Genomic DNA, 12,789 nt, shown 5'->3' with positions numbered 1-12,789 from the left:
ACTTGCTTGATGCTACGAATATTCTAAAATATAAAGGCTGCATTTCGAAATTCACTGCCAGTACTGAAAATCTATAATATACGTGACTTGAATTATATATTTTCAGTGGCAGTAAACGCAGCCTAAGTAGAATATTAATATAATAATTAATATAAAGTAAAGGCAGTATTCGATAAATTAATTCAAATAAAATAAAGTCACAAGAAATGCAGTGAAATACATGAAATAATAATTCTTACATACAACATTGTGTAATATCAAATTTTATTTGTGTGAAAAAGCTAATATTTTATTTACATGAAACTGATAATCATGATTAATACTAAACGTTTTATTAAAAATACGTGAAAAACATTCACACTTTATTTACAAAAGTAAAAGGCAATTATTCATTAGCAGATTATAAATAGCAGAAGATTGCAATTCTTAAAGATTAAATAAATTTAGATTGGACAATTTTACTGAGAATTGCCCTTTAAATGAAAGCACCAATTGCAATGCTTGTCTACAAATCCATGGTTGTTTTCAATATAACTAATAAATATTAATTTTATAGAATGCAAACATTTATAAACGATTGTATTATTAATTTTATTGAAAATTAAATGTAAAAATTGTGTTCGTAGATTCAGATAAAAAACTCGATTTAATTTTTGTATTTCGAGATCATATGTTAAGGTTAGGTCAAACAATATATCATATATGTAGGCAGAAAGTTATACTAATTATAATTGTTCATATTATTCGAAAACAGAACTAGCAGATACTACTAAATAAATTATTTGAATGTATTTCATATGTTTTAATCTAACGATTACCATATTGTAATTATATTGATATTTTGTGATAATAAAAAAAATGAGAAGCCTAATAGGCATACGTTTCTGTGTCAACATTCAATTAAGAAATTATGCAGTGATTTCAACATTACAATTAATGAAAAAGTCTATGCATTATATATCAGATAAAGGAATATATTGTTTTAAGAACCAACAAAGATCTTTACAAATCATCCGGCGTTGTGATATCTTAAATCTTTCACTTTGCGATTGTGTCAAAGTGGATAAAGGAAGAAACATTTCTATTCTAACTTCTATATTGGCAAAAAGTAAAAACCGTGGCGAAAAGAAACAAAAAACACAGCATATTGATTATAATGAGTTTGAACAAGTTGTTGATGTTAATAAATTAACATCTCAATTCGACAAGGCAATTGAAAATTTAAAAGATAACTTTACTCAGCATTTGTCACTACGAACAAGTGTAGGTGCTATTGAGATGTTACCTGTAAGGTTTGAAGGCAAAGATTATACGTTGCAAGAGCTTGCAGAGATTAATCGCAAGCCAAAACTTATAGTGCTGAATGTATCTACTTTTCCACAAGCTATTCCAGATATTTTGAAAAGTCTTATGAAAAATCAAATGAAATTAAATCCACAACAAGATGGAACTACAATTTATATACCTATTCCTAAGTAAGTTTTTAATTGTAAGAGAGAATATTATAATCTTGTTATTGAATACTAATAATTTTCATACTAATAATTTTATATATTTTCTTAAATTTAAAATAAATTTTTTTAATACTGGTGTACTTTTTTTAGTATAGAGTATTATTAGCTGTATTTATATAAAAATTTTTATTTCTTCTACTTTTATATAAGCTTTTAAGCCTATTTTTATTTAATTCTGTAAATAAAGAAATATATTGATTTTTATATTATTTATTTATATTATTTAAAATAAAATAATATAGAAATATTAAATAAAACAATTATTATTCTTATTCAGATTGATGTAAAAATATTTATATATTTTTTTATATTACAGAATAACAAAAGAACACAGAGAAAATTTATCTAAAAATGCAAAGAGTTTCTATGTGAAATGTTGTGACAATGTTAGACAAATACGCAATAAACAAATTAAAATGGTAAAGCAAAAGGAAAATCTAGCTAAAGATCTAGTATTTAGACTGGAAAGTTACATAGATATTCTTAGTCATCAATATATAGCTAATGCTGAACAAATATTGAAAATCAAACAAAAAGAATTATTAGGTGATTCTGAATAAATTGTTCTCATTTCAATAATTTGCAATTTTAAATTTGGAATTGTTATTCTGCTATAATTTTTGTATACATATATGTAATAAAAATATACAAATATATATATATGTATATATACATACATTCATTGTTATATTTTTCTTTTCTATTTTAATAAATGTACATGTATTATGTTTTTTATAACAAATTATATAATTAGAATATTTAAAATGCTAGAATTATTATAAAAATTTGAATACTACAAGGATTTTAAGAAATTCTGATTAAAAAAATAAAGTTTATTGAAATGTATTTTTACTTTGTTGTATAATAATGTCCTCTTGAATTATTAACATAATACAAGTTTTTTTCATATCTTCATAATATAAAAATGTATATCACAAAATTTAAATTTTGGTGATATTTAATGCATGTTAGAATTGTTGCAATCTATTTTCTGATTATATAATTTGAATAGTATTTGAATAATAATAATATAAATGTCATAAACCTTAAATTAAACTTTACAATTTATTGTACAATATTTTTTAATAATAATTTTAAAACACTCCTTACGAATATTTGAAATTGTTAAGAATTTTGTAGCAGATTTTCAATTTACAACTGATAATATTTAATATTTTATATAATACACTTAAAATTTCTATCTATAGTTATAATTGTTTAGGTACTGTCTAAAATATAAATTTTATACAAAAATCTTAAAATATATATACATTATACATACTCTTTATTATACATACATTTTCTCGTAGTCTTTATTATACATATGTATTTATAGATTTTATTATACATATGTATAAAATATTTATTTATATATAATACTTTTTTTATCTTGTTTATAGTATCTAAATAATATAGTATCTGAATCTCTAAATATAGTATCTGAATAATATATCTTGTATATTTCTTGGTCTGTTTTTAAGCATTGATTCAGTTAGAAAACTAATCACTCTTATAATCAAGCAAGAGCTGTATCTTTTATACAATCACCTTGTTGTCTAATATATGTTAAAAGTGCCTTGCATAAAGTTTGCGTCGCAGTCTTTAAAACTTCTTTTGTGTGAAAGCCTATACTTATACGTAAAAAATTTTTTGCTTCACCTGTATATGAAAATCGAGCACCTGGTATCGCTGATACTTTGTATTCTTTTTGACACCATTTGATAAATTTTGTAGCATCCAAATCTTTAAAGAAACATATAATTTTATGAAAAATGAAAAATAAATTAATATATGTATATAATATAATTAAAATATAATTAAAACATATATATATATATATATATCAATATGAAAACTACAATGTTATGTTAGAATTTATTTTGTTTTATAATTATTTGGAATATTTGATGAGTAACTATATAGTTACATTACATAAAAAAGAAATTTCTTATACCTGAGGGAAGATGAATCCAAACAAAATAACCACCTTCTGGTCGTTGATATGAACAACAGTTTGGCAGAAATCGGTCCAAAGTTGTACAAAGTGCATTTAATCGTTCCTAAATTGATTTTAATTGCTCAATTTTTAACTTTTACAACAAATAAAAATATAATAGAACTTTATATTAAAATAATTATGAAATTTTTTTAATTTATGAAAGCGTATACATATTCTATTTTCGTAGTTGAAGATTTTGCTTATCATATATAAATGATGTATTTTTTCGAAATATTAATATTAATAAAAATATTTATTGATATAGAGCTGATATAACACACCTTATAGATCTTTATGATTTTATCAAGATACTGATCCTCGAGATTCTCATGAAGCATACTTGCGATTACTCCAGAAACATAATGATTAACTCCTCCACCGCTGCACATTATGCCTCTGAAAAGTTTAAAAATATATTATTAAATATATACAACAAAAATTATAATAATCAGTCACAAAGTTTTGAATGCGATATTCATATTCATGTATTATAAATAATATATGCATATAAAACAATAATTAACAACAATTTTAATTAAATGATTTATATAAATTGTAAAATTAATTTAATATAATAAATGATTTTATATAATACATATTTGTCTTTAAGAATAATTATTTTTTTAAGAGAAAGGCAAGATTTCTTACGATGTCCTCACAACATTCACAATACGAGGACTGCATTCAATCCATCCAAAACGAATCGCTGGTGAAAAGATTTTAGAAAATGAGCAGTTTGATACAATGTTTCCTCCTTTATAGTCTGAATCTTTCGGATCATCATATGAAAATAATCGACTTGGCGGAAATCCTTGTCCATAATAAAGCAAATTATACACATCATCGCAGGCTATTACTATGGAATTATTTCGTGCAATTTTCACTAAACGTTTACACTGATCTGTCGAAAAATCAAGTAAATAAACTAAATTGCATTATTAATACATCAAGAAGAATATGCAAGATCTTTTTATATATTTCATGTATTTATATATTTTAGATTTACTAATTTTTAATATTTTAAAAGAATAAAACTTTTGTAATAATTAAAAAGAATACATAATTAAATCGCAAATTTTTCTATTACAAAATAATATAGTGGATTATATAGTCGTAATAATGTTACATAAGTATAATGTAATATAAATATATAATTATATATTTAATATAATTTATATTTTTTTATTATTTATTAGATTTATATAATTTCATAAGATCTTACTGTAGTAAGACTATAATAATTAAATTACCAGGCGACAATGTCATTCCAGTTGGATTATGAAAAATTGGTATCGTATAAAACATTGCCCAGAATATTTTTTGATCATTCAGAAAAAAGTTGCCTTTGGACTTTTCTTTAATTATTATTGTTTCAAATGCATCCAAATCTACTGTGTCATCCTTCATCGGTACTATATAAAATAAAAACAATAATAACAGACTTAACATATCTTTATATAATTTTCTTTAGTTTTCTAAAGTATCTAATACTAAAAAGATATATTGTTTATGGTTATTATATATACATTTCGTGTATTATATTTTTATTTTAATTTATAAATATTATATATTCATATTATGTAAATTATATTTCATATTTTTTTTATAAATTTAATAGACTTATGTCATTTCTACCAATGTCTATTAATTTTGATCTTGATTTACTTATTGTCTTTTTTTCCTTCTTACAATAAAAAAAATAAAGAATAACATTGAGATTAAAGTTAATCTACGTTAATAGAAATAGATATTAATTTTGAAATAAATACTCATTAAAATCTAAAAAATTAACTTAAATATTAAAATTAACTTAAATATTATTTGTTTTACGAATATCTAATCAATAAAGCACAGTTTACCTGTAACAATTTTTATTAAAGGAAATTGTTTAAAAGCTTCGAGAGCAATCATATAAGTAACTTTCTCCACAAAGATAATACCATTTGGTGAGAGTATGGTATTCAACAATAATTGAAGACCGTGTGATGCTCCGCAGGTTAATATCAAATTTTCTCTCATTACAGAACTGCCATATCGTTTGCTCAAGAACTTTGCCAATTCATCGCGACATTCCCAAAGCCCCGCTGTGATGCCATATTGAAAGAGATAATATTTTCCTTCCTTTTCTTCTTCTTTCTAAAGCAATGTTTAATTTCATCAATATGATTAATTTTAAACCATCAATATATGTATATATGTTTCGGGATTCCTGAAATCGCTCGCGAAACATTCTATAAATACAGGCAGCGTAATATTGATTTGTTTCATTACTTAAAATATATAAAAAAAAATATATAAAAATAAAATAATAATTTAAAAGATAATTCAAATAAATTGCAAATCAAATATAATTTAGAAGAAATATATGAGCTAAGCTTAGGATTTTAAATGCTTGTTGATAAAGTTCATGACAATATTTGTACACGTATAAGTATATTATTACATTATACTTATATTATTACATTTTACTTACATGTTACTTATATTTTACTTATATTTTATCATTAAACATCAATTTAACTTATACTGCTTTTGTATTTTATTTAACTTTAAATTATTTAAATATTATTACAGTTTAATTTTAATATGAAATAATATTTAAGAATTTTATATAATAATTATACATATTGTCGCGCTCGATATAATAATTATATATTATATATTATACATTGTAGCAACCGTGCACAATTCACTCCCGCTCACTTCCGTATTCATTCACTCGTAAAATAAGCAAGGACACTTTAAGGAACGGAAAAATTTTATTATTAACAATCTCTCAGAAAGGACAACAAAAACGAACACTGCTACTTTGCAGCTCTTACATTCTTTAAGATTATCAAACAACAATCGCGTCGTTAAGGAAATCACCGCTCGGTCGTAATAATATAATTTTATATAATAATTTTTTTTAAACCAGAGATTTTTTTTATTAAAGTATTCATAAATGGCTAATCACTAGCTTTAATAGCATCTTTTGCTTTAATTAATAAAAGTTAATTAATAATATATTATAAATGTTTGTAAAAATTATATATGATTTATAAAAATATTAATATGTATAAATTTCTTCTAATTTTAATGATTCCATTTTTCATAGATTATAATTATTCATATCTATACTAATTATTCACATCTTGTTTATACAACTTACGTAATGAATACAATGGACATATGTACATACAAAGTCTAAAGTTAAAAATAAGAATGATTCATAGCTTATTCTTAAACATTATCATGATTATAATATATTTTTAAAGATAAAAATTTAGGAAAATATAGAAAACTTAAGAACTTAATGGTTAAATATATCGTCCCATCAAATACATAGTAATAATATTAAAATATAATTGATCTTTACCAATCTGTGTTGTGTGGATTTATTCAGTACTTCTGCACAATGTTTTAATAAGTCAGGACCAGGTGCTCCAACTGATAAATTTACAGCTTCTTGATTATAAACATTGAATATCGGATCGCCATCAAACAAGTGTCTCAAATATGGGTCATGAACAGTGTCCATCTTAACTGTCAAATTGTATAATTTGTGTTATCTCATTTTTATAAAAATTTTACAATATATGAATAAGCTTTTATTAAATTACAAACTAAATGTATATATAATTAAAATGATTGGAAATTATGATTTAGATAGAATTAACTTTAATTCTCTTATTTTTTAATTACTTATTATTTAATACGATATATTTATTATAATTTTTAATGTAATAAATATTCAAAAATTTTATTAATAATGTAAAACATTAAAATATTTGACATGTATTTTATTAATTTTATATATCATAATGCATAATATTATACTTCAATAATAATGAAAAAAAATAATTTTTCAAAAGTTTTTTGATAAAATTTTATATAGTTATGTACATAAATTTCTATTAATTTCTATTATTCTATTAATAAGTTTTTAAACTTACAATTGTATATAGATAAACAAATATTTCATATTTTTAATTATAAATAATCAAAAATTAAATAATTTAAAATAATTATTTAATTATAATTATAATTTAATTATAATTTAAATTATAAAATTTAACATTTTTCATACAAATGTATATAAATAGATTGTCAGAATAAATTTTATATCTATATTATTTACTCTTGCACTGAAAAAAGAAAAAAATGCTATTGAACTAACAGTATTAGTCTAATTGAAAATAATAAAAATAATTTTGTTAATTCAATGACATTATTAATGAAACGAAGATCTTGATTATTAAAACAAGAGCATGATATACTGTTTGATGCTGTTGCATATTTGATGCTCTTGTTTTTTCTCAGTATAAGAACAATGACGTATAAGAACTTTACTGATAACGTATTAGATCGATAAAAGCAAACTGACTGAGCAACAATGTATGTACATCACATCATAATCAGCAAATACACTTTAATGTAGGAAATTTCAGAAAAATAGTATACTTTAAAATAATTAAATGTTCTCTTCTGTGCACAATATACAGAAATTAAAATTTCTTACGTAAATTTAAATCTTCAAATAGAATAATATGTACGTCGTTAATCACATTAAAAAAATGTCTTTAAACAGAACTTTAAACGAAAAAACTTAAAAATATCTTAGGTACACATGACCCGCGTCATGCAATTGCAAAAGATTGACTGAAGAACAAGTCGGAATTGCAGATGTCGTAATAGACGTTCACTTGTGACTGATATAAGCACATTCTCGTGTCTTTTCGTACAATTTCGTATGGTTCCGTGCACATATTAATTATCAAGCACATTGAAGATCTTTCTTCTTCATATCTTAGTAATATACTATAGATCATGGGTATACTTAGAATTTTTTTTCAGGGGAGGGGGTTATCAATTTTATTACAAAAACAGTAATGTCTTGCATTAATAAATTACTTTTTTGGATATTTTAGAGCTTAGAATATCTTCTCATTCCTGAATTTTTTGAAACGGAAAATATTGACTTTTATAAATGATAGCTTTTATTTTTTTACATGAAAAAATATAGATAAAATATGACATAAACAATTTTAAAGAGGGGGAGTGAACCATATTTCTTTTGGATATGCCCATGTAAATATTGAAATATTAAATGTGAATATTATAATAAATATCAATTTCGATAGACACATTTGAATAAGCTTTTTTAATGTTATGTATTTATATTGATTATAATATCAGTGTAAATATATATTTACACATATATTACATTTCTTTACATTTATTTTCATTATCATTCTGAATTATTATCAGCTTGTAGGAAGTACAAAATATAATAAGAAAATTAATCAACATTATAAAAGAAATAACAATGAAAATCGATTTAATTATGCGCCTTTTTAAAAAATATAATCAATATGAACGTAAAAAACGAGCATAAAATATGAGTTATTATCTAGAGAATAGATATCTAGAGATTGTATCTTTTAGATACATCACAGATACAAAAATGAAGCATGCATATAGAGTTCTTAGAATGAAGCATGCATATAGAATTCTTAGAAAGGAATTTACTAAGGAAAGACATTAGATAAAAATGTAATCACTTTTCTTCATGCATAAATTTTCCTTGTTGTGTATATACATCAAGATACCATATAAGACAAAAATGTTCTCGTTTGTAATATATACAAGGCAAAATTACATAAATTCAAAAAGGAAAAACAAATGATAAGAATGATTGTTTTTTATTACAATAAATTTTTACGATATAATGATACAATAAAGATTTATAAGTTCTATGTCCACAACCGAATGGCAAATGCAACTCCTCGCAAATTACATAACGTTCGATTACACTGTACAGTTTCTAATTAACACGTTCAATCGCAATCAAAGGATCCCGCACATTTTATAAACATTGAAAAAAGTGGCTTCGGTCAAATTGGCAGAAAGTAAAATATATTTTAATTTAGATGGTGCTGATTAAAAGTTTTCTCTGATAAAAAAATCAAAAAATCAATAGTATAAAAGATACGATCGTTTGAAATGAATGCTATTAGAGTTTAACCCATTAAAGCTTATATCTAGATCAGCAAAAGAAGAAAGCTAAAAAATAATTATTAAAAATAGAACTGGAGCATAAAAAAACATTTCTGATACAAAAGCATTGCAAAAATTAATTTTGCAACTAATTATTATAAATAAATAATTTTTTACATAAACAAAGAACGATTAAGAATTATTAGTACGATAAGAATAGTACGATACGATTAGTACGATACGATAAGTACGATACGATAAGAATTATTAGTTTATTAAATCTAGTTGTTTTTGATAGTTGAGCAGCGACTATTATTTCAAGAATTATTTTACACTTTATAATCTATTAGACAGATATTTTATCTATTAGACAGATATTTCTAATATTTTTTACAAGTTTTAAGAATATGAAAATATCATGTTTTTAAGAGAAAAGTACAAAATGAAACTACACGACGCAAGAAATTTTTTGTCATTTCTCGCTTCTGACGTCATATAATCGATGTCGCGCGGTGAGAGAGCCGAGTCTTAATGGATTAAACTCTAATAACATTTACTTCAAATGATCGTATCTTTTATACTATTAATTTTTGGATTTTTTGTCAGAGGAAATTTTTAATTACCATCTAAACTAAAATATTTCAATTTCAGCCAATTTGACTAAAGCCAGTTTTTTCATATATCATAAAATGTGCAGGGTCTTTTATATATGAAATCAAACGTGCGAGGATGAAGAAAATAGAAAGACAGATATTTTCTTGGTTCGTTCAAGAAAATCACGTGTCTTTCCTCGTGCGGGAAGTAACACATCGATGAATGATATATTACAAAAAGAATCTGTTACACTAATAATAATTAGTAACACTTAATACAATGTACACAATACGTATTGGCTATATTATTACATATAAGATACTGCACAGTGTGTAGCGAGATTGAAAATCTATGCGGATTTATTCTTTCGCATATTGAAGCATTTATTGCAAACTTTCGTTTTTATTTCAATCAGAAAATATGATCCTGAGTAATATGCAAATAATTATTTAGAAAGAAGAAAGAGAATGATGAATAAATATTTTGAATCTAAATATATATTTTTTTTCTTTAATTTTCGAAATAATTTGATTTGATTGCTTCATAACATTATAAAAAAAATATTAAAGCTAGAAAATTGATATTATTAGTGTCATCATATAACAAACTGAAAAATATATTGTATATATATTGTATATATTGTATATATAATATATTTAAATATTATATATATAATAATATGTAATCTTTTTTTTATCCATATTACAAGATGATACTAGTTGTATTGCTTGTGAGAACAAAATTGATTGTGAAGGTTTATATTATTCCTAAAACAGATCATCAATCTCGCGCACGCTTCTGCTTGTCTATAGCAAATGCAAGGCTCATAGAACAGAGTTCCCGTAAATTTATTAAATACAACAAAGATCCATTTTGTATCATAAAATTTGTTCTTTCGTGTATTTTCTTCTTTTTTTTCTGTACAACATGGCACGTCCTATCGTACTGTTACTTGGTGCGGCTACGTACAAATCGCTATATTTTGGCGATGATCACTGATTTCATTCAAATACTCTCCACGTTTTATGCCTGTAAAAGCTTCCGTTTACTATGCTATCCGTTAAACTATGTACAAAGTCGCGTTTTGTATATAAAAATCGAAATAATTCATCATTTCATTTTAAAACCAATATTACCGATTTCTACTATAAAGACAATGGCATAAGAGGAAGGAAAAAACATCTTCAAGTCTCTTTGCTTCTCAATTCTTAAGTAGAGTCGCATTCGTCTGCATCGTGATCAGCTCGAATCTCGACACGAAGCGAATTTATTCTCGGCAGTAAAATAGGACAATATAATTTCGCTGTCGTAGCTTACTGCGAGAAGGGAAAGGTGCTATCATTGTGGTATTTGAGTGTTCTCAGAAGAAAGTAAAATAATTCGTATCACAGTCAGCGGTATACCGTACAAATGTTTTGCCCGGTTGCCCTAACGTCTAATAATTTGAGCGGTAGATAATTGGATTTTTTTCTCATAATGTAATACACAATTATAAAGTAGATAAAAAACAAAAACTATTATTAATCAGATTTATTTATGGACGTTGTTGCAAGCTGGCTTTTGTAGCGGAACCGCTTAACTTTTATTATTCTAAGCGGAACACTTCATAAATGCTATGCTAAAATATATTTAAAAGCTTTAATTAAAAGCTTTAATTAAATTTTCAACAAGAGTTCGAATTGAGAAATAATAAAATTAAGAAAACATTATTGTTATTTTGAATATATATAAATTATCGTATTCTAAATTCAGAATTAATTTAGATTTTTTTACTAACTTTTTTATAAAAAATATTTCTTTTTAGTTCATGATACATCTTTTTTACGTTTGTTATAAAAAAACGTAAGAAGTTTGTTATTTATTAACGTACCATTAATAAATTTGTTTTGTATTTGTAATAAACAAATAGTTTGACAGTTTATAAAACTTGAGCGATTTTATATTTCAAGTATTCCGCTCAAAAATACCTGAAATCATTTTTGCATTGATAAAATTTTAACAACAATAAATTATTTTGAAATTTACGAGCGGTTATAATACAGCCTTAATTCTTCGATATTTTGCACTCATAAATATGTCTGATTTTAAAATTTAATTCTCTGAAAACATTGATTTATAACAAATGTGGTTGTCCTCGTTTCTATGTACAAAATATTTTCCTGTTCTCCCTTTCGTCATGTTACCCTCCTTTCTTTCTTTCCGCGACGGGAAAACAAATTCATCCGAGGAGAAGCTACGCCAATCCTTCCAGTATTCGTTCTCGTTCGTGCGATGCTTTGAATATAACTAATTAATAACTATGTTCAGCGTGACGTAATAAGCAGAAGCAGCTTCTATCGGCAAGCTCGCCGCCGCGTGGGTGTATTCGTTATCATTTTATTTCGAACTTTTCATTCTCTTTCCACCCTTCGTGACCAGTTCATCTGGTAATCTTCCCCGTTTACCATTGAGAACGACGAGACTCTGCACCCCATGCCTTTTCTCTTCTTATTACACACTCGCGCTTGCTTGTTATCTGTTCGCTCTCCGTCATCGCTCTCTCTCCACTTTTTCCAACGTTTTCACGCAAGATTGAAAAGAATTCGAGTTACCCGCTCCGAATATCCGAGAACCACATTTGTCAAAGAATAAATATCGTCATTATGAATATTAGTTTTCAGAATAGATACTTTTATAAGATTAAAAGCGAAGCTAATTTAAACT

At 24.5% G+C, this 12,789-nt stretch overlaps 2 protein-coding genes across 2 annotated transcripts; one reads left to right on the top strand and one right to left on the bottom strand.

The window, feature by feature from the left end:
* Nucleotides 1-523: 523 nt before the first annotated feature.
* On the top strand, nucleotides 524-2,148 carry mRRF1 (mitochondrial ribosome recycling factor 1). Its single transcript, XM_011638594.3, has 2 exons — nucleotides 524-1,475; nucleotides 1,831-2,148. Exons 1-2 carry the CDS (start codon nucleotides 859-861, stop codon nucleotides 2,072-2,074), a joined length of 861 nt encoding a protein of 286 aa, XP_011636896.2. The 5' UTR covers nucleotides 524-858; the 3' UTR covers nucleotides 2,075-2,148.
* A 634-nt stretch (nucleotides 2,149-2,782) lies between these two features.
* On the bottom strand, nucleotides 2,783-8,422 carry LOC105427055 (uncharacterized). Its single transcript, XM_089077831.1, has 8 exons — nucleotides 8,015-8,422; nucleotides 6,872-7,038; nucleotides 5,373-5,649; nucleotides 4,764-4,925; nucleotides 4,162-4,414; nucleotides 3,795-3,909; nucleotides 3,469-3,574; nucleotides 2,783-3,257 (listed from the first exon to the last, which is right to left on the bottom strand). The coding sequence occupies exons 2-8, from the start codon at nucleotides 7,031-7,033 to the stop codon at nucleotides 3,031-3,033; spliced, it is 1,302 nt and encodes a 433-aa protein (XP_088933957.1). The 5' UTR covers nucleotides 7,034-7,038; nucleotides 8,015-8,422; the 3' UTR covers nucleotides 2,783-3,030.
* Between the last annotated feature and the right edge of the window lie 4,367 nt (nucleotides 8,423-12,789).

This window comes from Pogonomyrmex barbatus, unplaced genomic scaffold (assembly GCF_055798465.1).
Source record: "Pogonomyrmex barbatus isolate J1 unplaced genomic scaffold, ASM5579846v1 scaffold20, whole genome shotgun sequence".
NCBI classification, from domain to species: domain Eukaryota; kingdom Metazoa; phylum Arthropoda; class Insecta; order Hymenoptera; family Formicidae; genus Pogonomyrmex; species Pogonomyrmex barbatus.
This window is presented reverse-complemented; position numbering and strand designations above follow the sequence as displayed.